The following is a 26,817-nucleotide window of genomic DNA, read 5'->3' as shown; positions in this document are numbered from 1 at the left end:
TAATTTGGCCACAGTTTTTTAGTTTAGACACTTTCGACAAAATTTCGCAACACTCTAGAAATAATAATAAAGAGTGAGCTAGATCTCAATGGCTGGAGATGAAAGATTGTTGGAGGGAATGTTTTGACATGTTCAGATAACATTCACAGTAACTGATGAGGCTATTCTAATACTGTAATACACTACTTCCAGTTTTTCCTTCTGCAGAATATGCGCAACACTGGTTTGCTTCTTTTTTTTTCTGAGAAAAGGACGCCCAATTCTAAATTTCATTCATATCACCACTTAGATGATTTTCCACATTAATATGCCTACTTGTAAATGACTCCCCGCTTTTCAGTGTGCACAACAGGGAAGACCCAAAAGTTCAAGCACAAAATGTTTACAACGAGTTCATCCGGCTTTTCTTATAGCTAGAGCAGTCTGGAAAAAGTTTAACTGGCTATAATATAGAAAACAAAGCTAGAACTGAATAACCTTTCTAGCAACTAATATACCAAGGTAATATCTGCAACTGATAGATGCACATCTTTCCCCTCCATTAGAAGCGAGCTACTGAAGTTTTGAAGGAGAGGGTTCACGAGCTGCTCCATCTTCCTCTTTGCATATGACAACTTTGGTCGTCTCATCCAACCATTGCTGCATCTGACTGCAATCTTTCTTGTCCTTATCCAGAGCTTCAAGCTCTTCTTCCACAGGAATCACTCCCGAAATATTCTGCTTTGGAGGGGTTGTCTTATCTGAGCATTGCTGCATCTCATTACCATCACTCTCATCCTTAGCCAGAGCTTCAAGCTCTACTTCCTCAGGAATCACTCCCAAAATATTCTGCTTTGGAGGGGTTGTCTTATCTGAGCATTGCTGCATCTCATTACCATCGCTCTCATCCTTAGCCAGAGCTTCAAGCTCTACTTCCTCAGGAATCACTCCGGGAATATTCTGTAGCACACATGACAGGTACGAAGGTTGCTGTAGGAGCTTTTTTCTCTCCAAATGCCGGAAAAGTGTAAAGACCAGAGGGGTTAAGGAAACACTTTCCTTTCTTTGCAGAATAGACCAGGATGAAGAACAGCGAGACAACAATACACACACACAAATGAGAAGGAAGAGACGCTAAAATTGGTGATCCACAGAAAGTCATGTTATTTATAGCCTGTTTGGCTAAGCTGCAAAAATCGGCTTATTTTGAGAAGTGATTTTTCTCAAAACTGCTTTTTTCAAAAAGTACTTTTGGCGAAAAGCAGTTTGTGTTTGGCTAATTAATTTGAAAAGCACTTATGAGCAACAATTAGCGTTTGGCCAAGCTTTTAAAAACAGCTTCTAAGTGTATTTTTCTCAAAAGTGCTTTTGGAGAGAAGCTACTTTTTTCTGCTTCTCCAAAACTGCTTCTGCTTCACCTCAAAAACACTTTTTTTTTCTTCCAAAAGCTTGGCCAAACACTTCAACTTTGAAAAAAAAAACACTTTTTTTCAAGAATTGGAGAAGCTTGACCAAACAAGCTATTAGTCACCAAAAAAGAAAAGAAAAAAGGATATTCATATCTCCATCCTTTCTCATTTGCCCGGTCAATGAGTTTCTTCAATAAATCCAGCTCTCGAGCAATCCTCTGACATTAAAAAGGAAAAAGAAGAACCAAATAATTTTAAAGGTGGGTGGCATCAGATATTCAGATGTTCAGCAAATACATTGATTTAAGATACAAAAAAAACAGGTGAAGAATATTTTCATGTTACTGAAATGGAAGCTGAAATCATTTTATAACACTTGATCCGTGTTGCAGGATCATATTCTGTATTCTCATGCTGATGGAGTATAAACTAGTAGTGTAAGACTGAAACCATACATGCTTTGTGATGTCCTCATGAAGGATTTTAGCCTTCTGTTCAAGCTCCACCTGCAAAAAGGAGAGAGTTTTATGGTAGTACTAAATAAAATTGGAGTTCAGATGAATCTATAACTGGAAAACTTGATGCACTGCGCTTTGCGCTTATATCTTTTCAGATATGTAGAAGACCAACATAAAAGTACAAGCATTCTAATACCTTAAACATTTAGTAGAGGTGACACACAATTCAAAAGGACTCTCCATATACTAGAAAGGGAACAACAAAAGAGGCATTATGTAAACTGGCAAGCTGGAAGAGTCCCTCATTATCTCCCACTGGGCAAGAAGTGGACGAATCCATGTAACCACTATTGAATCACGTTGCTCGGCTGATCTGAAGTGGTGTTCTAGATGAACATATTCAATGTCCAGTTACCTTAAAACCTTCCCATTAATGCAACTCTAAAGTCATCTTGTTCTTTGGGAGGAAAGAAAATTATGTGACATGCAGACGATGGGAAGTCACTTGCTGGCGCTGTAGTGTTTGCTCAAAAAGAAAGATGTACAATGGGTTTCAGCGGGGCATGCTCTTTATTTGAAATGGAAGACAGTAATAAGGACCAGCTACCACGCACTTTTACTTGGTGACACCAAAACTGAGGACAATATCAAGTACACGGAATATTTAAACTGCAAGAGCCCAGGACTGGAGAAACTAACCATCAACCTTCTTCGCATTGTAGTGACCCATTTTCCATCAACAACGATAAGGGAAATGGATTAGACGAAGAGGAAGATTGAGAATTCACTTGTGCGCCTGTAATTCTTTTAGACTGGAGAAACTAGCTCCCAATTGTAATCCATACTACAAGCTATAACATTAAATAATAAAAGAGAAATTGGTTGTCCTAGAGGGAAACCACTGCTTGCACTAGCAGTGCGAACAGGGAGATCACGCCATTTTTTTGGGGGGTAAAAATGCTAGAATATGATAGTTAAACATATTAAAGCTTTCAGTCATCCAAGAATATCTAGACAATGTTTCAATGGAATAGTTATGTCACAATGCAAGCAAAAAATACTTACAATTGTAGGCTTTTTAAGCAGGCCTTTTTTCACCTTCTCTCTCAGATCATCACATTCTTCCTGAAACACAGAGTAAAATGTTAAAATACATTGAGTTGAAGGGTCAACCATGAAAGCTGAGTTCAGTCACTGGGTAGTTCCTCACTGGATGTTTCTCAAGTATAGAGGAATACTAGTAACAGCTTCAAATCAACTAATGGTCAGATACTATATTGTATTCTGAAACAACAAAAAACTAGCTTCCATTTAGATCTAGAGTACTAGAAACGTTCAATCGGGTTTTGTCCTCCACAATTAAAAATACTCAAAAACGATCACAAACTCTCAACTGAAAAGTAAATGGAAAAGGGAACAATCAGTAGGTACCTTCCTAATTAGGCCTATAATTGTTTTGGATAAGTATTTCTCAATTCTCATTAATGTAAAAGCACCAAGAGGATGCTCAAAAGACTGTACAAATAATATGAGTGCTTCCAATTACATGTGCACAGTCCAGTGGCTCTAGAATGACAAAATAATATGAGTGCTGCCAATTACATGTGCACAGTCCAGTGGCTCTAGAATGCTATCAAACATAGATCTTATCACCTATGATATTTTACATTACTTTTAATTTGATGATCACGCGGCAAAACAACCTCAGCTTCACAAAGTTGAGAATATTGGTAACCCAAACGAAGCCAGTCTTCAGTCACTGAGTTTGGTTTTTACCATAACTAGAAAAGGTAGGAAGATACGATTTCTGCAGTGCAGATTACTCCTCCTAACTAAAAGGTCAAAAAAACCATTTTCCTCCATTCGATATAGAAAAGGATAGCTAATCTACATGCCACACAGCCTATCATTGGCTCCACTTGGGATCTTGACCTAGGTTAAAATCTTATTTTAATGAAACAAAGCCAAAATCTTAGACAGCCAATTACAACAACTTCTCAAAACAAGAGAAAACCTATGATATTTTTAGAAGAGCAACATAATGCTTTGGCACACCTAGCTTCATTTACACTTGGAGAAGAGCAACAAATATAACGTTGAAAATAATCAACATCAAAAAGCAACTACTTCTTTTGCAAGGAAGCTGTCAGCAGTTTTGACATCTAACACCAAGTTAGAAGCGCGACAAGTATTTGTTCATGCAAGACTTTGATTAACAACATTTAACCTCTATATCTCATGAATGCATTGGTAGAATGATAAGGGTTGTGTATATCTGCCTCCTCAAAATGAGAAGAAGTTGAGTGGACTTCTGAGCAGGCATACAAAAATATTCACAGCCATTTGCGGTATATGTAGCTGCAGAATCATGTCAAATTGTAGGTAATGATTGAATAGACCGATTTCTAAAAAGAAGTAGGTTACCCTAGAAAACTCATCATCAGAAAGCATGGTCAAGCAAACATCTGTGGACATATTTGAAACTTGAAGAAAAATCTCGCTGTTGCAGTTATCGCTTGATCCGTGCTTGATCCCTGAGAAAACTCGCTTGAACAAGAAAGAAATCAGTTTGGAAGCAAGCTGAAGATTAAGATCTTAAAGGGAAGATAATATTCTATATAAGACTTGTAAGAATGGAATAAGATTTGAATGATCTTTGCCTCACTCTCTCCATCCCATTTACTTGACCTGCTTGCTCTTTTCTCTCCCCAATTTAATCATAATCTTTAATAGATTGATTTTGTCTTATTTTCATCATGTCATATCTTTTCAGTGATCTATTCCACTTTATTCACATTTCAAATTTTTACTTTCAAATTTCTCCACATCCTATTAAATTAATTTTTTTTTTGATAATGGTAATAAATTTTATAAAAGAGTAAAATATTTACAAGAGATTGTGTAAGCCACATTCAGACCCCAAAAGATTTGGGATTGCGTAGCCTATTCTGTTCGATTACATTTCTTCTAGCAAATCTAGTAAAGAATGTACATCCTCCCTATAGCTCTCTTTGCACCAAAAATAAAATAACAAAAAACAATTAAGCTTAATTTTCTGGTAAGAGCTAGGCCTATCTTCAAAAACTCCGGCATTCCTTTCCTTCCATATGACCCACCAGATGCAAGCATGAACTACTTTCTACCATTTCTTCTGTTTAATATTTGCACCTCCATTGTTCCAGTTACACTTAGAAGAGGTGCAGTGTTATTGGGCATTGTCCATGAGATTCCAGCCAAATTAAGATAGAAATGCCAAAGTTGAGTAGTGACTGGACAGTGTATAAAGAGATGGAAAACTGACTCCACATCTTTGCCACAAAGACTACACCTAGCTTGTAGCTGAATTCCTCTCCTAATAAGATTATCCCGAGTTAGAACAGCTTCCCTTGCTACTAACCATGTGAAGCATAACACTTTTGTGGGCGCCCTGACCCTCCAAATTTGTTTCCATGGCCATCCTTGAGTAGGATTAGTAGTAATGTTGATGAAATGATAAGCAGATTTCACCGAAAAGGCTCCTTATTTGTGACCCTTTCACATTAAAACATCTTCCTATTAAATTAAATTATAGTAACCTATATTTAATTTTCTCTCTCAAAATTGATGCTAGTCGAACTAGGTCTTCTACTCTTCTTCCGGATGGAAGAAAATATGTTTAAGTTTAGCAACCGTCATCCTCCATCGCGAAAAGAGTTGTACAATCCGGAGTCAACTTATTTAATTCTCTATGTGAATTCAGACATTCACTTTTTAATATTTTTTAAAAATATTTACATATTTAAAAATAAGATAGAAATTACTGTTAATCACAATTATTTAGGTAAAATCTGATTTAAACTTATTCTAACATATTTGTAGTCAAAGAAAGATACAGGTTTGACTCCCCAAATAGTAAAAGTACCAAACAACATGGGCAGAGGAAGTATAATAAAATTTAAAACCATAGAAGGTTTGTTTGTTCCAAACAAAATACAGAAGGGTGTTAAGACTAAATTGTCCTCACAATATTAAGAACACAGCAAAATGACTAACAAAAGGAAATTTAGGGTGTGTTTGGTACGAAGGAAAATGTTTTTCATGGAAAATGAGTTGTTTTATCACTTATTTTCCCTTGTTTGGTTGGTGAGTTTTCCTTTTCCGGAAAATATTTTCTAGTGTTTGGTTAGAGAGTAGAAAATATTTTTTTATGCTACTCTCATCTCCCTTCCCTCAAGTCCCTATGTTTCCTATGCTTCCCCCCCCTTAGTGCTCCATACTAAAAAAAAATACTTTTTTTTTTGTTGAAAAAGAAAGTACTATTTCTACAACATGAAAATAAAGTACTCATTTTGTTGAAATGAAAGAATTTTTTTTTCTACATCATGAAAAGACAGTACTTTCTTTTGTTAAAACGAAAAAAAAAAAACTTTTTTTATATCATGAAAAAAAAATACTCATTTGTTGAAATGAAAAAAAAATCTATCTATAACATGAAAAGAAAGTGCTATTAATAATATTTCTATTTAGGGTGGGAGTGGGGCGAGGGTGGGTGGAGTTAGGGTGGGGGTGGGTTGTGGGCGTTGGTGGGGATGGGGAATGGAAGGAAGGTTGGAAAAGTTTTCCCTTCTCTTGATAGGGAAAACATTTTTCCTCCAATTAGAGGAAAATGAGTTCATGAAGAAAATATTTTTCAAAATATTTAAGCCAACCAAACATGGGAAAATGGGAAATCCCTCCTACCAAACACACCCTTAGTTCATGGGAAGATGAAAAACGAGTTTCAAGTTTCACTTTCATTTCATGTGCTATTAGGAACATTATAGTTAGATGCTTGAACATATTATCAATGACATGATAACAACAAAAGGTGAAGGAAACATAAATCAATCAAAATGGGAAAAAACAGGCCTTCTGGTAAGTTACTGTCCAATTATCCAAAAACTTCTTATGGAAGACGCGAGGGATGTTTGGCAACTATTTCAAGATAAATCAAAGTATGAACTCATTGTTAAAACAACCTGCAATTTGCACAAGCTGATGAGAGTTACTCCGCTTGTAATCACATGGGTCTAACTTGATCCGGACAAAACTTCCTATAATCTTTGTTTCAATTGGCTGAGGCTGTTTGATAATCTCCAGCACCAAGCTCCTCTTCAGGTAAACAAGTTTGATATTTTCAGGAATCAAGGCTGCAAACGGACTCTTAACTGCGGTTGAATACTTAACTGAGAACATCTTGTTTTGTTCAGGTGGACTTTGAGCTGCAGTTGAATACTTGACTGAGGACATCTTGTTTTGTTCAGCCTTTTTCTCAGCCACCTTTTCTGTGTCATTGTCTTCAAGATCATGATCAAGCTCATCCTTTTCTGATCGCTCCTCATTTTCAACAAAGTGGCTGTCAAGGAGGCTATATATTCTGTGTCTGTTGACCTCTTTCTTCCCAAAAACAGCTTGTAACCAAACATCACAAACGATCCTTTTCTTTTTAACTGGATGGATAAGGTTATGTTCTTTTACATATTTACTTATGATCGAGGTCACATCATATTGAGATAATTTTTCTCTAGTATCTTGGCCAATAAACTGAAGAAAGTCAATTAGAGCTTTTGATCCCCATCCAACAAATTCATTTTTCTTTGACTTTACTGTTCTTTGCATCTTTGCTTTTTGCTGTGTACATCTCTTCTTTTTAAGTCCTTTCTTGTAAGGTTCTCCGTCATTTAAATCTCCATCGTCCGAAGCGAGTTGCTCATCCTCTTCTTCACTAAATTCATCCTCTTCATCACTACATTTATCTGAATCAGAGTTAATACGGCAACTTTTTTCCTTGTCTAGTTGAGCCTTAGCAGCAAGAACACTATTTTTGTCAAATCCTTCTTTTTCCTTTACTATCTCGTAATACTCCCTGAAAAGGCCCTCGTATGTTTCCCGATCTCTGAGGTCTACGCTTTCCTGGAAAACAACAATCATTCGTATGAGAAATGAAACAGATTACTTCATCAACTACTGGATTAACAGAGCAAATAAGAGAGGAAGATTATAGCAAGAAATAAAAGAAGACTCCTCTAACTGAATATTGCCAATCTGATAATAGTGATAAAACCACAAGACGTAATCTTACATGCTCAAACCGAGGAAATGTTAGCTGTTAAATAGAGTTTGTGACAAAAAAGATCAATTATCATAATATCCACATCACATGTTGCTAGAATAAATTCAACTTCGGAACCCTAGAAGAAGAAAATCCAGAAAACAACAAAATGATGATCCAACTTACGCCCCTTAAATACAACTTTGTCTACCGAGCTCCTCTCCTGTTAAACCAGTGTGAAGCCACTTTGTAAGAGACAAGTAACTTTTTAAACTTCCATAAAATACAGTTCACCTTACAAATTGAACAGGATTTTCTGTCTTTTTCCTTATATAATCTCTATTACTTTTTTTAAAATAATCACAGATGAATATAGATAGTTTTTTAAAGAGAGACACATAAAGCATCTCATACTTTCCTATTGTCAAAGCCTGTTGGGTCTCAAAGTGCTTTCGAGATTTGGCTTCATTTATCTCCTACTATCATGAATATAAAACACAATTATATGTCAATGCTGTAAAGCATCATGCTAGTAAGGTGCATTTCAAGTTATTTCCTGGGCTAGTTCAGTTAATAGTTCCCATGACAAGTTTTCTTCAGATGTAAAGATAAACATTTCCAAAATAGTAAAGTAAGCAATTAATTAGTACTGAACCAAAACTTAATAGTTTGAGAATAACCATAATAGTCATGCATACCCCATCAGAATCAACATTCACGTCTTCTTCCACGAGCAATGCGAGCTTTAGGCAGTTATTGCAGAATCCATACTTCCCTTTAAGAAGGACAAACTCGACTCGACCAATGCACCGAGAGCATACAGCTCTATCACAACAATAACAGTGATAATTTGGACTTCTCTGGCAAACTAAGCATTTATGCCATCCTGGAACATGGTAAAACTGATTATATTTTTCACACAATTATTTAACTCTATGTAATGAAAAAGGCAACACATGACCAGAAGATAAGTACTCAAACTAAATGTTAGTTTATAGATATGTATAGTGTAGTCTTGTCCCACATTGGAAGAGGAGTAATATCTCCTTGTATTGTATAGCTATAAATAGGGACCTCTTGTATTGTATTTATCATCCAATATCAATAACATATTTTCTCCCGTGCCTTCTCACACTAAAAATATTTGAGTGCAATCTAATGTGTTTGAGATTACAGACAAACTCATTTATTTCAGAAGCAGTTACCACATATATACTCTAGCATTGTAGTTCATCATTCCAAAAAGTGGTGCAGTATCAATTTGGAGCCAAATAAAACAATTGAATTTATTCTAATATATTTTTGTAATTTAGAGGCAAAATTGTTTCTAAATCAAACTCAACACTCCAGAAAATGTGATTCCAACAATCCATTTCTTAGTATATTACTATTTTAAGCCCTTTTATATTCTCTTGACTCAAGTATATTATCATATTATAATCAAGGTATGTTAAGCATACGCACTTATGATTTAAAGAGACCGAACCCTAGAGAATTATGGCTTCAGTTAGGTGACGAAATTCAAACTTGTATCTACATATAAGGCTTTTTTAAAATCTAAGACTACTTTTGAGCTTAACAATTTCCTTATCGTAATTTTATCTCCAAATAATGAGAAAACAATTCCTTATGCAGTTTTAATTTCAGGATTAAATCAACACTATCATACTTGCTCATCCTGAAATAGGGCTAGCCACCAAATACTTTTAATCTTCTTTTTGGTTCCTTTCTATTTTTATTTTCCTCCTGCCTTGTGCAACAAATAGAAACACTAACTACACAAAGGAATAAAGAAAAATACTGGTTCTAGCAAAGAGCAGTTATCCTCCTTCCTTTCTCTACGAGTAGGTTTTCTCCAACACCATGCAACTGCATCAAAAAGACTATGTACGGAGAAATGTGAGACCCTCCGAAATTGCCTAGAAAGTAACTCTTTCCATTTGTGCCAAGACAGTTAGCAAAAAATTTCACAATAAAGTAGCAAAAAGAAGCTACATAAGGAATAGTGGTGCTTTTGTTAAATATGTTGTTGAAAAACAAGTATCTCAGTTTCTATTATGCCACAAATTTTGTAACAAAAATCTCAGCTTCATCTTGCTTGATCAATTTGACTCCGCATGAAGTTTAAGAAATTAGTTTGCCAAGATATTGCATCAGTAGGTGTAGAGGAAACGTCACATTAACTCTTTGAGTCTGAATATGCAAATTATTGTTGAAGCTTGCATGCTTACATTCTTAGAGAATATGATTTGATCTATAAAACATGGACCAATTTGCTGTAAAATCATCCATAGCTAGACATTAAAAGTTATAGAGGGGTTGTCTCAAATCTTTCTCGATCTTGGTTTCCTCATCACTCAAAATCAACAAGAGCTTTTCATATGCCATCAACAGAACTAAAACTCTACAAGTTAAGCTTTGTGCATTTAGAATGGAATAGATTCATAATCAATCCTCAAGCAAACTTTTTTCTCTTCCCCATACTGATGTATTTTCCTCGTTTAATTTTTGGCGCTGTAACAAGAGAAGGATTGACAAGATCAGTTCTTCAATATTTGTTTTTGAAAGCACATGAGATCAAATATTAATTTTTGTGTTATTGAGGAATGGAGTAAGGAAAATTGTATTCATCATGGTAATGTGGTCCTACAAAATATTTATGTTGTATAAAATATCTAAGACTTTCTATTTAAGGAAATTGAACTCCAAATTGGAACAGACCAAAAAGAGAAGTACGACTTTCTTTTAGGAACGGAAAAAGTATATAATGGTATTTGGCAATATGCAAACTCGTTTAAAGAGCTATCATAAATTCATAATAAAATTTCCATTAAAACTTCTATCTCTATTTTATCCATCATCTTTGTAAAGAAACATATGTTATGGAGGGAGATTAAAAGATCTTGAACGACTTAGGTTAATTACAACAATATACTATGTATTGCATATCAGGGTAACTTGATGCACAAAGCATCCCGTGTTCATGCAGGGTCCGCGGGAGGCCGCACACCAAGGGATTGAAGGGGTTGATGTAGACAGTCTACCTTAACGTAAGCATTAGTGGATGCTTCCATGGATCGAATTATGACAATTACGTACCAATCACCTTCAATTATGACAATAACACTCCAAAGATTTTTTCTAAAATATTTTAATACTAAGTATTAGAAATATCAACTTTGTTAGCTGGAATAAAATTGCTTTTGGAAATCTGCTATTCATCGAGAAGATTTTCTCTTCTTCTTCTGATGAAATGTATATCGTTGTGGTATCTACACCAGCTTGCGTACACTTCGACTAATTGTTTGGACATCTGCTACTTCCAACTACTGGATAACTACTCACCGTTTGGATTTGAACCTTGGTTCCCAAGGTTGTTATTCCAGCTCCTAGCCGCTAGGCCATCGTTTTAGAGATTGGTTGGAGACTATTAACTCAAAACTATTAAGAGTTTACTATACACATGTCAATATTTTCTTCTCAAAATGTAACAAGTGACATCTGGAATTGGGATGGGAAAGTTGGACTCTTCTCGGTTGAATCTTTCTATCATAGAGGACACCAGAAGACACAACATAGAACACCAAGAAGACTTTGCTTTTTCACTAGGCTAGGGGCATGAGGGGCCATCCTTACTCTCAAGAACCTTAGAAGCAGGGAAGTAACACATGTAGGTTGGTGCGACATGTGCAAGAACTTTAGGGAAGACGTGGACCATCTTATTTTGCACTACAAGGTTGTGCACCAATTGTGGGGGAGCCTCTTTGAATTTCTCCGGAGTACAATGGGTTGTGTGTTATGAATAAAAACATGCTCCTTAATTAGGCCTTCGGAAAGAAAAAGATGACGAGCATAGCATGGGATGTATACCCTTAGTACTTATGTGGACAATATAGAAGAAGAGAAATAGGATTTTTTTTGAAGGGAAGAAAAACTCTTCCTAAATTAGAAGAACTCCTTCGTTTTTGTAAAGTTTTGGTACACCCATGAAGTTAGCATATATTCATACATAATTAATAGGCATAATTAATATTATTGTTAGATTCTCTACTCTTGTATAGCACTTGTATACAAGAGAATTTTCTCGTACAATAATACAATTATTACTACTTACAAAAAGAATGAAACTATTACTTGGGTGATGTCTGAGCCAGCTTGTGCGCAACTCGACTACGCTACCAGGTGCTTGCTACTTTCCACCAGCACAGGTACCGGGTAGCTCTGCCTACCCGGGCTTAGGGAGATGGGAAGAAATCACCTAGTGTTTTGTCCGAGATTTGAACCCTGGTCTCCAAGGTTTTTACCCACTTTATTGGCCACTAGAGGATACCCTTAGGTGCTGCAATTATTAGTTTATTAAAATGAACCCAATCAAAATGCAACAGAAATATCTTTTGGTTATTCCTACTTCCACCAATTGCATTGTGGCCAGTCGATCTACGTTCTCTCATCTTGATCTTTCAAAATTTTGATTGAAAACTTAAATCAAGTGTAGTAAAAAAATCAATACATGGTCCTAGTAATGCTCACTGATTTTAACTAATTAAGTCACTCAAAAACAAGTATGGTTGAACAAGGTTATAAAAACTCTAGCAAGATTTAAAAACGTAAAACTTATCAAATAGACTCGTGTTTGCTGATTAAGGAAGTACAAGCATCAGCCATGACAAGTCATTTACTAAACAGACTAACCAATCCAAAAATAGTTGACCTTGCGCCATACATTTATAAATAAAATTGGGATAGATAATCAGAAAAAAAATTAGGCTACACATAAAGAGCAAGTTGAGAGACAATCTACAACAACAACAATCCAGTATAATCTCACAAGTAGGGTTTGGGGAGGGTATGATGTACGCAGCCTTACCCCTACCCTGCCAGGGCAGAGAGACTGTTTCCGATAGACCCTCGGCTAAAGAAGATGAAAGAAACCCTGATAGCAAGTAATAGCAAGACAAATAATTAGAAAACTAAATCGAAGATAGCAACAGAGAATATGAAAGAGGTACCGATAACAAGTAATAACAAGACAATAAATGTAGAAAACTAAATCCAAGGCAGCAAACGAGAATATGAACGAAGTACTGCCAGCAAACTACGGAATTACTGATGACAAGTAATAACAGAACAAGACATGTGAATATAGCACACTAAGGAAAAAAGGGTACCGTACTAGCACTAATACTATCGAACTATAGAAGTCAAAGAGAAACGCACGACTACCTACTAACCTTCTACCCTAATCTTCAACCTCCACACCCTTGTATCTAGGGTTATGTCCTCGGTTAGCTCAAGTTGCGCCATGTCTCGCCTGATCACCTCTCCCCAAGACTTCTTTGGCCTACTTCTACCCCTCCTCTCACCTCCCAAGGCCAACCTCCCACATCTCATGACTGGGGCATTTGTGCTTCTCCTCTTAACATGCCCGAACCATCTCAACCTCGCCTCACGCATCTTAGCCTCCACAGGGGCCACTCCCACCTTACCCCGAATAACTTCATTCTTAATTCTACCCAACCTAGTATGCCCACACATCCATCTCAACATCCTCATCTCAGTTACTTTCATCTGCTGGACATGGGAGATTTTGACTGGCCAACACTCTGCCCCATACAACATAGTCGGTCTAACCACTACCTTGTAGAACTTACCCTTAAGTCTCAACGGCACATTCTTATCACACAAGACCCCGGAAGCGAGCCTCCACTTCATCCACCCTGCTCCGATACGGTGTGTGTGACATCCTCATCTATCTCCCCGTCTTTCTGAATTATAGATCCCAGATACTTGAAACTCTCTCTTATTGGAATGACTTGCGTATCGAGCCTCACATCCCCGTCAGCCTCCTGGGTAACACCCTTGAACTTGCAATCCAAGTATTCTGTCTTGGTCCTGGTCAACTTGAAACCCTCAGACTCCAGAGTATGTCTCCAGACCTCTAGCCTCTCGTTAACGCCAAGCGTCTCATCCATCAGGACTATGTCATCCGCAAATAACAAGCACCAAGGCACCTCCCCTTGAATGTGTCGCGTCAATGAATCCATTGCCAGGGAAAACAAAAACGGGCTAAGTGTTGATCCCTGATGCAACCCCATCACAACCGTAAAATATTCAGAGTCTCCTTCTGTTGTCCTAACCCGTGTCTTAGCTCCATCATACATGTCCTGAATCACTCTAATATACGCTAAAGGCACTCCTTTAGCCTCCAAACATATCCATAGAACCTCTCGGGACTTTGTCATAGGCTTTCTCCAGGTCAATGAACACCATATGCAAATCTTTCTTCATCGCCCTATACTGCTCCTCCTCACAATGTGAATGGCCTCAGTAGTCGACCGTCCCGGCATGAAACCAAACTAGTTCTCGGAAATGAACACACTACTCCTCAACCTCCCTTCAATCACCTTCTCCCACACTTTCATCGTGTGGCTTAACAACTTGATACCCCTATAGTTGTTGCAGTTTTGGACACCCCCCTTGTTCTTGTACAACGAAATCATCGTACTCCGCCTCCACTCTTCGGGCATCTTCTTCGTCCTAAAAATGACGTTAAACAACCTAGCAAGCCATTCCACGCCCTCCTTACCCACGCTCTTCCAGAATTCCACCGGGATCTCGTCCGGCCCAGTCGCTCTACCCCTACTCATCCTGCGCATAGCCCCTACAACCTCCCCCACTCGTATGCGTCTACAGTACCCAAAATCTCGATGTCACACCGAGTACTCCAACTCCCCCAGCACAATGCTCCTATCTCCCTCTTCATTCAAGTGTTTATGGAAGTAAGAATGCCATATATGCCTAATCTGTGCCCCCTCCCCTAAAACTCTACCCTCCCCGTCTTTTATGCACCTCACTTGGTCCAGATCCCGGGCTTTCCGCTCTCTCACCTTCGCCAGCCTGTACAGCTTCTTGTCCCCGCCTTTATCTCTAATTTCTTCGTATAGACGACTAAACGTCGCGGTCTTAGCCGCAGTAACCACCAACTTTGCCTCCTTCCTAGCCTTTTTATACCCCTCCCTGTTAGCACTCAAGCCCCCCGTTTATACTCTCTACTAGCTTCAAATATGACGCCTTCTTAGCTTTCACTTTTCCTTGAACCTCTTCGTTCCACCACCAGTCCCCTTTATGGCCACCAGAAAAACCCTTCGAAACCCCTAACACCTCCTTCGCCGCCTCTCTAATACAATTTGTTGTCATAGCCCACATACAACTCGCGTCCCCGCTACTCCTCCAGGCCCCCATAGCCAGCAACTTCTCCCCCAACTCCTGGGCCTTGTCCTTGGTCAATGCACCCCACCTGACCCTAGGTATACCAGACATAGCCCTCTTCTTCTTCGTCCACCTGATCTCTAAGTCCATAACCAAAAACATATGCTGGGTCGTAAGATTCACACTAGGGATGACCTTGCAATCCGTGCATAAACCTCTATCACATTTCCGCAGAAGTAGATAATCAATCTGGGTCTTGGCCATCGTACTCCGAAAAGTTATCAGGTGCTCTGCCTTCTTCGGGTAACACGAGTTAGCGATCACCAGCTCAAAAGCTTTAGCATACTCCAGCAATGAAGTACCTCCTCTGTTTCTATCTCCAAAACCGAAGCCACCATGCACACCGTCATATCCCCCAGGCAACCTCCCAATGTGGCCGTTAAAATCACCCCCTATAATAAGCTTCTCGGTGGACGGTATACCCCGCACTAACCCATCCAAATCTTCCCAGAAGCATTTTTTAACCTCCTCGTCCAAACCCACGTGAGGCGCGTAGGCACTAACTACGTTCAAGTAATTATTGCCATATAACATTCATTCCCTAGTTTTGACATGTTTAACTAATGTCTACAAGTAATAAATATTTTTACAGGCAATAAAATGCACATAGATTTCCAACCCTTAAAAACAATCCCATACAGCAATTTTTCAGTATTACAATTGGTTATCAACGTAGCCACCCTGCCTAATAGGAGCAGTTTTGCACCGATTTATTTACCCATGTTTTGCAACATTGTTTGGCTGGATGCTATTCTAGATCACCTGATAGAAACAATGTTCAAGAGTAACCGTTCCATATGGAAAGCACGTGAATTGGCTCCCCAATGCAAATTTTCTCTTCATATTTACCTTGAAACCAACAGCAGAATCACTTTTATTACAAGAGGGAGATTCAGGTGATGAGTTTGGTGGACTGATGAGTCCAAACTTTGGAATTTTTGAAGGTTTGGAATACCCGAACTGCTCCGGTGGAGATCAATGTGGTTCATAAATTTGGATGAGAAAACAAAGATGATTTATAATGAGCAAATTTAAAAGCAACACTTTAGTGCATAAGCGACCAAAGGCAGCTGAGCATAACTAGCAAGTTGTTAAGATTTTAAATGTAGCATCCAGCCATCAAAAGATTCCATTGAGGCAAGATAAGAGTGTAATTACAATGGATCCAAAAAATTAACTTTATTCCTAAAATGGCTAAACTGGCATGAAGGAGAACTTCAGCAACTATGGACGACATACCATTACAGGAGGAATCATTTGTCCTTGTTGGAAACTTATTCCTTAACGAGAATTATTTACTTGCAAAACAAAAAACAAAAAATCACCAGCTTACAACAAGTATTTCCTAAACATTCAAATCACTGGAAACCTTGTTTGTCAAAGTGGCATCTTTGTAATTCCTTGTAGACAACATATAGTTTCAAGGGACTTCTCCAGTTCTCCTACTATATAATTAATTGTCCCTTTTACATTGTCTCTTCATCAAAGAAAACTATTTTAGTTCATCCAAGTAACTATGATAGGGTAAATAGGCGAGGTAGTTAAGCATTAATCTAAGGAGAGCAATTCATATCATATCTCTTTTCATTTTAGTATACATGGAAAAATGGCAAAGGCAGTTTTTTCTTCCAGTGATTATTTTGAAAAATCTAAATATAACAGAACTCAAAATCCAATTGCCTTTTCTCGCTCAATATACAGTATGCTTTAACGCTTCACTTTGGCAATTCAAAATCGATAAATTAGCAAAAGAAGAAATACTACAGACAAAACAAAAGGAGAAAGAGTAAATTTAAAAATATTAAATTTGCTTGAAGGAGAATGAATTAAGAGGCTTGCCACATATCCAACGTTTATCACTTGTCAGAAACGAGTCAGCTATCCCCACACATTCAGGGTGATACGCTTTCAAGCATTGCCTGCAAAATAAAAAATATATTATTTAGTAAAAGTACATGTAGAGAAAGAAATTAGTCACCAAGTCAAAGGGTAAACATCAGCAGCAAAAGTAATCAATCACGGTGCACCGTGAACTTCTTTAACTCTTTGAGTTATGAGAAAGGAAATAAACTGCAATTGCGGCGAGAGTGAATGAACCCCAAGAAACTGAATTTAATTTTGCATACGGACTGTGTAGAAAAGATTGTTTACATCTATTAAATTAGAGGACATGCTTATTATTACTAGTGTGCCACTGTTTCTCGAAGATACACGGTGTATTTCATCCATACTTCCGCTTTCTCAATTGAACATGGCCTAAGTTGAGAGAGAGAAAGACAAAAGCATTATTGTATTCAAGCAAGTGCAATAAAATGTAGAAATGATCTTACATAATCACTCAAGCGTTTATAAAAATTCCTCTATTGCCCTTACCTCATCTCCCTAATATACCCCTCATCCAATTCCATAGGCTAAATTTCTCCTCTTATTCGCTACTGCTACCATATGAAAGAATTGTGTATTTAAAAACCCCTCCTCCAACCATAAAGCCCTCGATTTTTGTCTCCTACTAGTCGCTTGAGCTATTGCCGACGTAGTTATCTCTCTCTTCGCCTCCTTCTTCCTCTCTTTTCCCGTCATCCTTTCGCCCCTCTCAACTTCCCCCCAACTCCTTCATAAGCTCTCTTCACATTTACCCTCCCAAGAACTTCCCTATTCCACACATGTATGCCCCTTTCAGCATTTTTAACTTCTTTGCAAGTTGGAATGATGGTTTGCCAGTGATTAGAAATCCATTGCACCAGCCCGCTACTCTATGTTGAAATCCTGCCTTTAGCTGCAGATTCTCAAATCTGAGATGAGCTTGCATGTTTGTACCTCTACTACCTTCTAGTCTAGCATGATGGGAGAGTAGGGCGAGATTAGCGCTGGCAAGGGAATCTGAAGCACATTTGCTACCTGTTCCTCCTAGGAGGTTGACACCAAGAATCTAACAAGTCTTGATCTTGATGTCGATTCCTCCGCCTTTGGCCAATCCCAATGAAAGAAAGATTAATAAGATAATGGTTATCAATGAGCTTCCAGAACTCCTCCATTGCCCTTAGACACTGTTCTGCATCCCATCATTTCCTCCAGAAAGCTAATAATAGTATTTTGAGGTCCCCTCCCCCCAACCCATGGAAAATCCCATTCCACCATAGAGGTGGATAACTCAGCCCAAAAAAAAATTCTTAAAGAGTAAGGTCATGAAGGACTCTTAACATTAACAGTAGATGTTTTGAAGGACACAGCAACTCCTTACAGAAGATCAAGATGAACTGCTTATTTTTGTTTCACTTTTGGTGTAAGGAAGATTTTGTACAGGATGCAGATTCAATGATAGATATCATAGGATCACTGTAGTAGGAGATAGAAACACTTCCTTTAGAAGCATGAACCTGGAAAGGAATAAAGAAATCCCCTTCTAAGACACTGTAGCACACAGACACCCCAACCCACCCCTTCACCACCACCATGAATCATGAATCCTAGGACCTCACCACCACCATCCGAGAGCCAACCCTGTCGCGACACTACCCCAAAAAGAATCGCCGGGATCTGACACCCCACGCGCCGTCACGTGCGGCAGATCTCCAACCACCCCTAGCCCACGCGCCGGCGCGTGGCACCTTTCCAGGCCAGATCCCAACTTTTTTCCTTCAGACAGCCTCTTCGCGAGACTGTTCCGACCTCACCCATCCATCAACCTCCAATTTCCGACCACTTTTGCTATTTTCCGGCGACTGGGGTGTCTTTTTCCGGCCAGATTTCACTCCCTCTCACTTTCTCTTCTTCAGTCAGTCTCCTCGCGAGGCTCTTGGTTTAGCTATGATGGACTCTACAGAGAGAAGCTCCTACTTCTCCCTAGAATCTAGAAAATTGGAAAGCATGTCTTTTAGCAAAGCTGCATCTTGGCCAGCCCTCGAACTTGGGGAAAGATGCCAGCGAAAGCTTGACGTAGGGCAGGAGCCACACTTCTCGCTGTCTGAGGAGCACACTCTCAGGCATAAAGGTTTCTTGGACTCTTGTTTGATTGGGTCTTTCTCCAAATGGGTTGTTTCTCTAGAAGCTGTTAGGAACTGGGCAGCAGAGGCATGGAACGTCAAGGACGGGCTGAAAATATCGCAACTGGGGGACACGCAATATCTTTTTCGATTCGTCGACGAGTCTCAAGCTTCAGAAATTCTTGTCAGAGGAAACAGGTGGCTCGACGGGGATTTCTTAAAGTTAGACAGATGGGTGGAGCACGATGGGTGTCTCGACCCTCGTTTCGCTGGCGAAACATTGGTGGTCAACATGGTGGGTCTCCCGGTGCATCTCTGGTGTCTTGACCTATTCAAGAAGGTTGGGGAAATCTGTGGGGGTTTCATTGATGTCACTTGCAGCTTGCACGATCTCTCGCGCGTAAGGCATGTGGTGAGGAAAGGGGGCATAATCTCTGTCTCCACTGTGGTGGAAGATGGCTATTTGAGCTACAGGGTTTGGTTGAGCCCTGAATTTCGCCCTATCTTTATGCCTGTGATTTTGGCGGAAGAAAAGGAAAGGTCAAATAGAAGGGAGGGAAGGGGAAATCAGTTTCCGAGGGGAGGGGAGGGCTCACCGGATCAGTGGATTAAGCTGGAAACAGACGGTAGATCGAGAAGTGACGGGAGGTTTGATTTTGGGAACAGAAGACAAAATTTTAACAGGAGAAAAAGACGTGAATGGGTTAGTGATGCGGGCTGGAAAGGTAGAATGGGTCGGTACTCTTTTAACAATTATAGGGTCGGGAAAGATTTCAGCAAGCATAGTCCTGGGCCTCCACACATGGGCCCAGCAACTTTTCCCAATTCTATTAGAATCGATCCAAAGGGCCCCAAGTTTATATCAAGCTGCGTCCGTTAAGGCTCCTAAACATATGGGAGCAGTCACTCCTCCTTCTTCTGCCAATGATGCCTCACACAGTGTTATTTCTTCACCAAGCACTAGGGACTTGTGCCCCTCTTCGGCCATTGTTCCAGGGGCAGCACCGGCTAAAGCTAGCGGTGTTATTCCACGGCCCCCCGCCTCTGATGGACCCAGCTCCATCGCCCCCTCATCTCTCATTGTGCTTAGATATGCTGAGGTTACAATACAATCTCCTCCAAGAGAGGCATTAATTCCTGAGGTTGGTGCCTCTCAAAGAAACGACGTGATCCACCCAGCACCCAGAGTTCCTATTACTAGCAATGCTATGGTCTTGCATTCCTCCGATAGGGGCAAGGAAAAGGTAATTACAGAAGACGCATGTCCAATTTCGTCACGAATTGGAGAAGGGGATATGTCCTTATGGATGGAGGATAAACTATTAAACTTTGGGAAGTTCTTAGGTGTTTCTTTTGAAGGGAAGGAAGATAGGGTGCTAGAACTGTTGAGGGAGATGGAGAAACAGCCTTGTTACGAAGGCGAGGGGAGGGAGTTGGGTAAAGGTGTTAATCAAAATAAAATAGGGGATGTAGTGGTGTATCAGAGAAGGGGTCGAGTGCGTGACATGGAGAAAGGGACCTCGGCTAGGGGGGTGGGAAAATTGGGGCTATTGTTGCTTATGGAAGTTAAGATCCTTTCATGGAATGTCAAGGGGATGAATGACCCAAACAAAAGGGCCATCATCAAAGTGGGAGTTAGGGAGTGGGGTGCCAACCTAGTTTGTTTTCAGGAGACCAAAATGGAAGTTTTGTCGGATGCGATCATGAAAAGTGTCTGGGGAGGTAGTTGGGTGAAATATGATTGGGTCCCAGCAGCGGAAGTGCCGGGGGCATTCTACTTATGTGGGATGATAGAAGCTTGGAGGTAAAGGAGATTAGGAAGGGAGTTTTCTCTTTGGCAGCTCTCGTCAAAGATAGAGTGAGTGGGGATTTGGGGGAGTGTATGGGCCGGTAGGGAAAGGGTCCAAGGTGTCTTTCTGGGAGGAACTGGCCAATATTATGGGGGAATGGGACATTCCATGGGTTCTAGGGGGAGACTTTAACACTATTAGATTCCCGGAGGAGAGATTAGGGTGTAGTGGGATTTCGAGGGCCATGGAGGAGTTTTCTGACTTCATCAATGATCACTTTCTCATTGACCTTCCTCTGTCAGGGGAAAGGTTTACTTGGGCCAGGGCGGAGGATTCCAACTCAAGGTCTAGACTTGATAGATTCCTGACATCTCCCTCGTGGGATGAGCTGGTGCCGAATGTGCTGCAGATTCCTTTACCCAGGTTGACTTCAGATCATTTGCCTATTTTGCTAGATGGATGCAGAGGGAGGGGGTGCGTGCTCCCTTCCGATTCGAAAACATGTGGTTGAAAGTGCCAGGATTCGGGGACAAGGTGAAAGAATGGTGGACAGGCTACGGGGTATCAGGGTCACCTTCATACCGTCTTTCGAAGAAACTCAAATTGCTCAAGGGAGATATTATTAGGTGGAATAAGGAAGTTTTGGGGAGGGTAGAGGTTAAAATGAGGGAGCTTATGCATGAATTGGGGGACTTAGAAAGAGGGGAAGGGGCGGGGGAGTTAGACGAATCTGAGAAAGAGAGATTGGGGGAGGTTAAGAGGGAAATAGTCGAGTTAGCAATAGCTCAGGAGACTAGTTGGCGGCAAAAATCGAGGGTGCTCTGGTTAAAGGAGGGGGATTCGAATACCAAGTTTTTCCATAGGGTGACGGTCGCAAATCGAAGGAGAAACTTCATAGAGTCTTTAGTTGTGGATGGGGTGAGGATTGAGGGAGAGGAGGAGGTAAAAGGGGCTATAACGGGTTTTTATGAGAACTTATATAAAGAGGAAGTTAGTTGGAGGCCTACTTTGGGGGAATAGAGTTCAACCATATAGGGGAGGGAGATAGTGAGTGGCTAGAAAGGGCTTTCGAGGAGGAGGAGGTGCACAAGGCTGTGTCGTGTTGTGCTGACGATAAGGCCCTCGGGCCTGATGGTTTCTCCTTGGCTTTCTTTCAGTTCTTCTGGGACACCATCAAAGGGGAGTTGAAGGAAGCCATTGAATACTTCCATGCGAATGGTGTTTTTGAGAGAAGTATCAATGCTTCCTTTATTACTATTGTGCCTAAGAAAGAAGATGCATCTTGTATCAGAGACTACAGGCATATTAGTCTCGTGGGGAGCATTTACAAGATTATTTCTAAAGTGCTTTCCAACAGATTTAAGAAGGTACTTGACATGACTGTTTCGTCCTCCCAGAATGCGTTTGTGGAAGGTAGGCAGATACTGGATGCTACCTTGGTGGCAAATGAACTTGTAGACTCCAGAAGGAAAAATAGAGAACCCGGCTTACTATGCAAGTTGGATCTTGAGAAGGCTTTCGACCATGTCAATTGGGAGTTCCTGGACGTCATTATGATGCGGATGGGGTTTGGGGAAAGATGGAGGGGATGGATAAAGTTCTGCATTTCCTCAGTCAGATTCTCTGTCCTGGTTAATGGTAGTCCGTGTGGTTTCTTTGGCAGCTCCAAGGGTCTCAGGCAAGTAGACCCCCTTAATCCCCCATGTAGTGATGGATGCTCTGAGCAAGATGATGGATCGTGCGGCGGGCGGAGGTTTCTTAAGAGGATTCTCAGCTCCGATTGGAGTGCTCAGTGCCCGAAGAGTCTCACATTTGCTTTTTGCGGATGACACACTGGTTTTCTGTGATGCCGACATGAATCAGTTGACCTACCTGAAGCAGGTCCTGCAGTGGTTTCAGTTAGTATCAGGACTCAAAATCAACATCGGCAAGTGTGAGATTTTCCCGGTAGGTGTGGTTACTAATATTGATGCCTTGTCTAGTGTTCTCAGATGCAAGGTGGGTTCCCTTCCCACTACTTACCCGGGTCTCCCTTTGGGCGCTTCATATAAGGATACTACGGTTTGGAATCCAGTGATCGAACGGGTTGAAAAAAGATTAGCAGGGTGGCAGAAACGGTATTTGTCAAAAGGAGGTAAGGAAGTGCTTATCAAAAGCACTTTATCGAGTATGCCCACCTATTACTTATCATTGTTTCAAGCACCGGTGAGCATCACAGAAAAACTGGAGCGACTTCAAAGGAACTTTCTGTGGGATGCGGCGGATGGAACTAGAAAGTTTCATCTAGTGAACTGGCAGACAGTCACTTCCCCAAAGAAGTGGGGTGGACTTGGAGTGAAAGATCTTAGGGTTTTTAACAGAGCTTTAATGGGAAAGTGGTTGTGGAGATTCGGGGTAGAAGAGCATGCTCTATGGAGGGAGGTCATAATAGAAAAGTACGACTCAACGGGAGGGGGTTGGAGGACCAAGGCGATCACAACACCTTTCGGTTGTGGCATATGGAGGAGTATCATGAAGAATTGGGAAGCATTCAGTGGCAACATCACTTACAGGGTGGGAGATGGAAGGAGAATCAGCTTTTGGAATCATAGGTCACTTACAGGGTGGGAGATGGAAGGAGAATCAGCTTTTGGAATCATAGGTAGTGTGTAGAGGATACTCTCAGGGTCTCCTTCCCCCACGTCTTCATAGTTTCAAACCAGAAAGAACTGATGGTCCAACAGATTCGCAAGGAGCTTGAAGAGGGTAGTATGGGACCTCTCATTCAGGAGGAACATGCAAGATTGGGAGATTGCGGAGCTCCAAGTTTTGTTGGCGCTGCTATACGGGCAAGACAGGCTTCAGCCATCCTGTGACTCTTGGAGATGGGGCTTGCGTGGCGATGGTTTGTTCACCGTAAAGTCCTTTTACCAGAGTATGTTGGTGAGAGAGGAGACCACTTTTCCATACTCCTCGATCTGGATTCCTAGGACGCCCACGAAGGTATGCTTTTTTGCATGGCTAGCGGCAAAGGGAGTGATCTTGACTGCTGAAAATCTCCGAAAGAGGGGAATTACACTTGTTAGTTGGTGCTACATGTGCAAAAGCTCAGGGGAAGAAGTTGATCACCTTATGTTGCATTGCCCTGTGTCCTCTGCTTTGTGGAGGGCAATCCTGAATCTTTTTGGTGTTCAATGGGTGATGCCAAGCACTGTAAAGGAAATGTTACATAGCTGGGGCGGTTTTCGGAGAAGAAGAAAGCAGAAGGCGTGGAAGTTCGCCCCGTTAGCTCTCATGTGGGTAGTATGGGGGGAGAGAAATAGGAGAGCTTTTGAGGAGATTGAGTCTCCTTTTTCACATCTTAAGAATAGTCTTTTATCTTTGATCGCTTTTTGGTGCACTCATTTAGCCCCTACTTGTATAGAAGATTGGGCGTCTTTTGTAGAGAATCATGTTCTGATGTAAATTCTCTACGTCTTTGGTATACTTCGTGTATACGGGAGTTCTCCCCCTTTTGATTAATACAATTTACCTTATCAAAAAAAAACTCAACCCAAAACCTCTAATTTGACCCTCCCCGCCGACCCATATACATTCCAAAAAGCACCAAAACTTCCCAACGTTTAAATTTTTAGTCGCTGACAAGGCATCCTCGCCTCAGCGAAGCACGCCTTTCTGAAATTTAGAAAAGATTGAAAAATTATCACGAACCTCCCTTATTTTTTCCATGCAATTTCTAAGAGCTGCTATCATGGATTCTCCTTTTTTTTACCTCCGTTACCTCCAATTTTCTCTCGGCCCCGCATTCCCTCAAATCGGAATACCATACTTAATCCACCTCCCTCCTTTTACACTTCTCCTTTTGTCCGTGTGATTCATCCCCTCACATTCCAAAGATACACTCTTACTTTATCCTTTCATTAAAAGTAATGTTGACCAGAATTACTATGCCATCCCTTTCTTTCGAAGGTATATACATTGTGCCAGCAAGTAGAGCATGAGGTTATGAATTACTGTCCACTCACACCCCACTCTAGCATCCAAGGCTGTTATTGGACATCTGTAAATCTACAGACTTTGCGTTTCATAGAAGTCAAGTTGACAAGTTCCTAATAAAAGAAGTCCCAGCTGAAAACTGAAGGAATTAACCTGTTTCATTTTTCATTCATTTTTTTTGAATTATGAGGAGCCAACTAACAATGTTTGCAAGCAAGCTTGAGTTTATCCACAGAAATTTATGGTTTGTCACGGAAAAGAAAATAACCTTTCCCCAGAAAGCCAAACAGTGGCTATTACTTCACATCAACAAATCTTATAGGGCCAGTTAACGCAAAATATAGAAAAAGACAAGACACAGCCTAGGGTTCTGGAAAAAGACAAAAAGTTCCATCACCATCCATGTAAAAACCACCATGCAGAGGGTCAATTTTGACCTAAATTTAGTAAAGGTGTCTTTTTCAACCCAGAAAAAAAATTAAAGTTCCCACATTTCATGACCACGTTTTCATTGACCAAAGTAAAGCCCGACAAGAAGGGGAAAAAATACTGTAACTTTTATATTCAGATTAGCTTGGTATACCTCAACTGTTTCGTCGTATAAAAATAAAATGGTTTTTACTAAAATGACTTACCCATAATCACAAATCATGAGCTCTCCTCCATCTTTACATTCAAAGCACCAATCTTCAGCTATTTCTTCTTTCTTCAATTTCCTGGGCCTGCCCCTCTTCTTCGCCATTGAGGTTCTTTGATATATATAGGCCAAAAGTTTATTACCAGAGACCCACTTCACTGTAATCAAGAAAAGCCACTGGTTTAGTTCAGATAATCAAAATTAGAATGCAGACAGGATGATCTTTTTTTCTTGGTGCAAAAATTTAAAGAAAACAAACCCTTTTAGAAAAAATATAAGAAAAAGCATAAAATTCTAAAGAAATCACAAGAATCATTACCAAAAAAAAAAGATGGAGATTTTTAGACAACTCGCACACCGATTTACCTAGAAAACATGAATGTCGTTTTGATCAACTAAAAGATGTTCACAAGAAAAAAAATCAAAAAAGAAATTAATTAGCTTTACTTGTCTAACCTTCTTCAACAGAAAGCTGATTCTGCTACCATTGGATAGACAATTGGGGGGGAGAAGAGGGATAAAGAGAAAGAGAGATTGTTGTAATAAGGTTTTGAATTGAAGAGAAGAGCCCTATTCAGGAAAGAAGAATCAAGTGGGATTTGGAGAAATCTATGTTAGATTACAACAAAGTTAAGTTACTTCGATAAACAACAGGACAGACGAATTACTGACACACACTAAACAGTTGACAGAAGAATGGATACAATTGTCAGTTTGGAACGAACAACTAAACAATGTCTTTAGTAATTGCTTATTTCTTTTAAAAAGTTAGCTTTTATTTATGCAAAAATAGCCGGTCATATACATAGTTTTTACATTAATTATATATAATTATATACCTATAAATATATAATACATAACTTAAATACATATTATACTTGTACTGACTATCTTTAGTTTAAGTTGTTGGGTAGGCGACTGTTTATGTTAATTTATGTGTGACGGGGCAGGCGGTCCGGTCCGAGTTGAAGAAAAATGTGACCGGTCGATCACCAATCCGGGCCGATACCGGGTTTTGCCAACCGGGTTCGGGCCCATCCGATATTTTATTGAACCGGAACGGTTACGAGCCAAAGGCGTCGGGTCGGGCCGGGTTTTTTTATTATTATTTTTTTTGTATTTTGTATAACTACCGTAATTTATATTAAGATAAAGTAAAAATATAAAACAAAAAAACAATCTTATAAAAAGAGTGTGTGAATAAATGATGCAAAGGCTTTAAAATCCTTATATTTGAATATTTCATT

General features: G+C 39.9%; 1 protein-coding gene across 2 annotated transcripts; it reads right to left on the bottom strand.

Annotated features, from left to right (window-relative positions):
• Positions 1-254: 254 nt before the first annotated feature.
• On the bottom strand, positions 255-26,323 carry LOC107816092 (zinc finger CCCH domain-containing protein 19-like). 2 transcript variants are annotated; one of them, XM_016641769.2, is made up of 11 exons: positions 26,027-26,171; positions 25,890-25,936; positions 25,569-25,728; positions 17,025-17,104; positions 8,615-8,802; positions 6,844-7,777; positions 4,271-4,380; positions 2,912-2,971; positions 1,844-1,894; positions 1,536-1,606; positions 255-1,006 (listed from the first exon to the last, which is right to left on the bottom strand). In XM_016641769.2, the coding sequence occupies exons 3-11, from the start codon at positions 25,673-25,675 to the stop codon at positions 553-555; spliced, it is 2,055 nt and encodes a 684-aa protein (XP_016497255.2). In that variant the 5' UTR covers positions 25,676-25,728; positions 25,890-25,936; positions 26,027-26,171; the 3' UTR covers positions 255-552. The 2 variants fall into 2 exon arrangements, with proteins under 2 accessions (XP_016497255.2, XP_016497254.2); XM_016641768.2 differs by lacking the exon at positions 25,890-25,936 and having other exon boundaries at positions 26,027-26,323.
• Between the last annotated feature and the right edge of the window lie 494 nt (positions 26,324-26,817).

Source organism: Nicotiana tabacum, chromosome 19, assembly GCF_000715075.1.
Source record: "Nicotiana tabacum cultivar K326 chromosome 19, ASM71507v2, whole genome shotgun sequence".
Taxonomy (NCBI): domain Eukaryota; kingdom Viridiplantae; phylum Streptophyta; class Magnoliopsida; order Solanales; family Solanaceae; genus Nicotiana; species Nicotiana tabacum.
Note: the sequence above shows the minus strand (reverse complement) of the source record. Positions and strands in the feature narration are given on the sequence as shown.

What these genes read in the sequence shown, in the direction of transcription:
- LOC107816092 (XM_016641768.2), bottom strand. Translation starts at nt 25,675, where the DNA reads ATGGCGAAGAAGAGGGGCAGGCCCAGGAAATTGAAGAAAGAAGAAATA. An exon ending in TCAGCTTGTGCAAATTGCAG is followed by an intron (nt 4,381 to 6,843) that starts GTTGTTTTAACA and finishes GAGTTTTCTCAG; the next exon opens with GGATCAAGCACGGATCAAGC. An exon ending in CTGATGATGAGTTTTCTAGG is followed by an intron (nt 2,972 to 4,270) that starts GTAACCTACTTC and finishes TCTGTGTTTCAG; the next exon opens with GAAGAATGTGATGATCTGAG.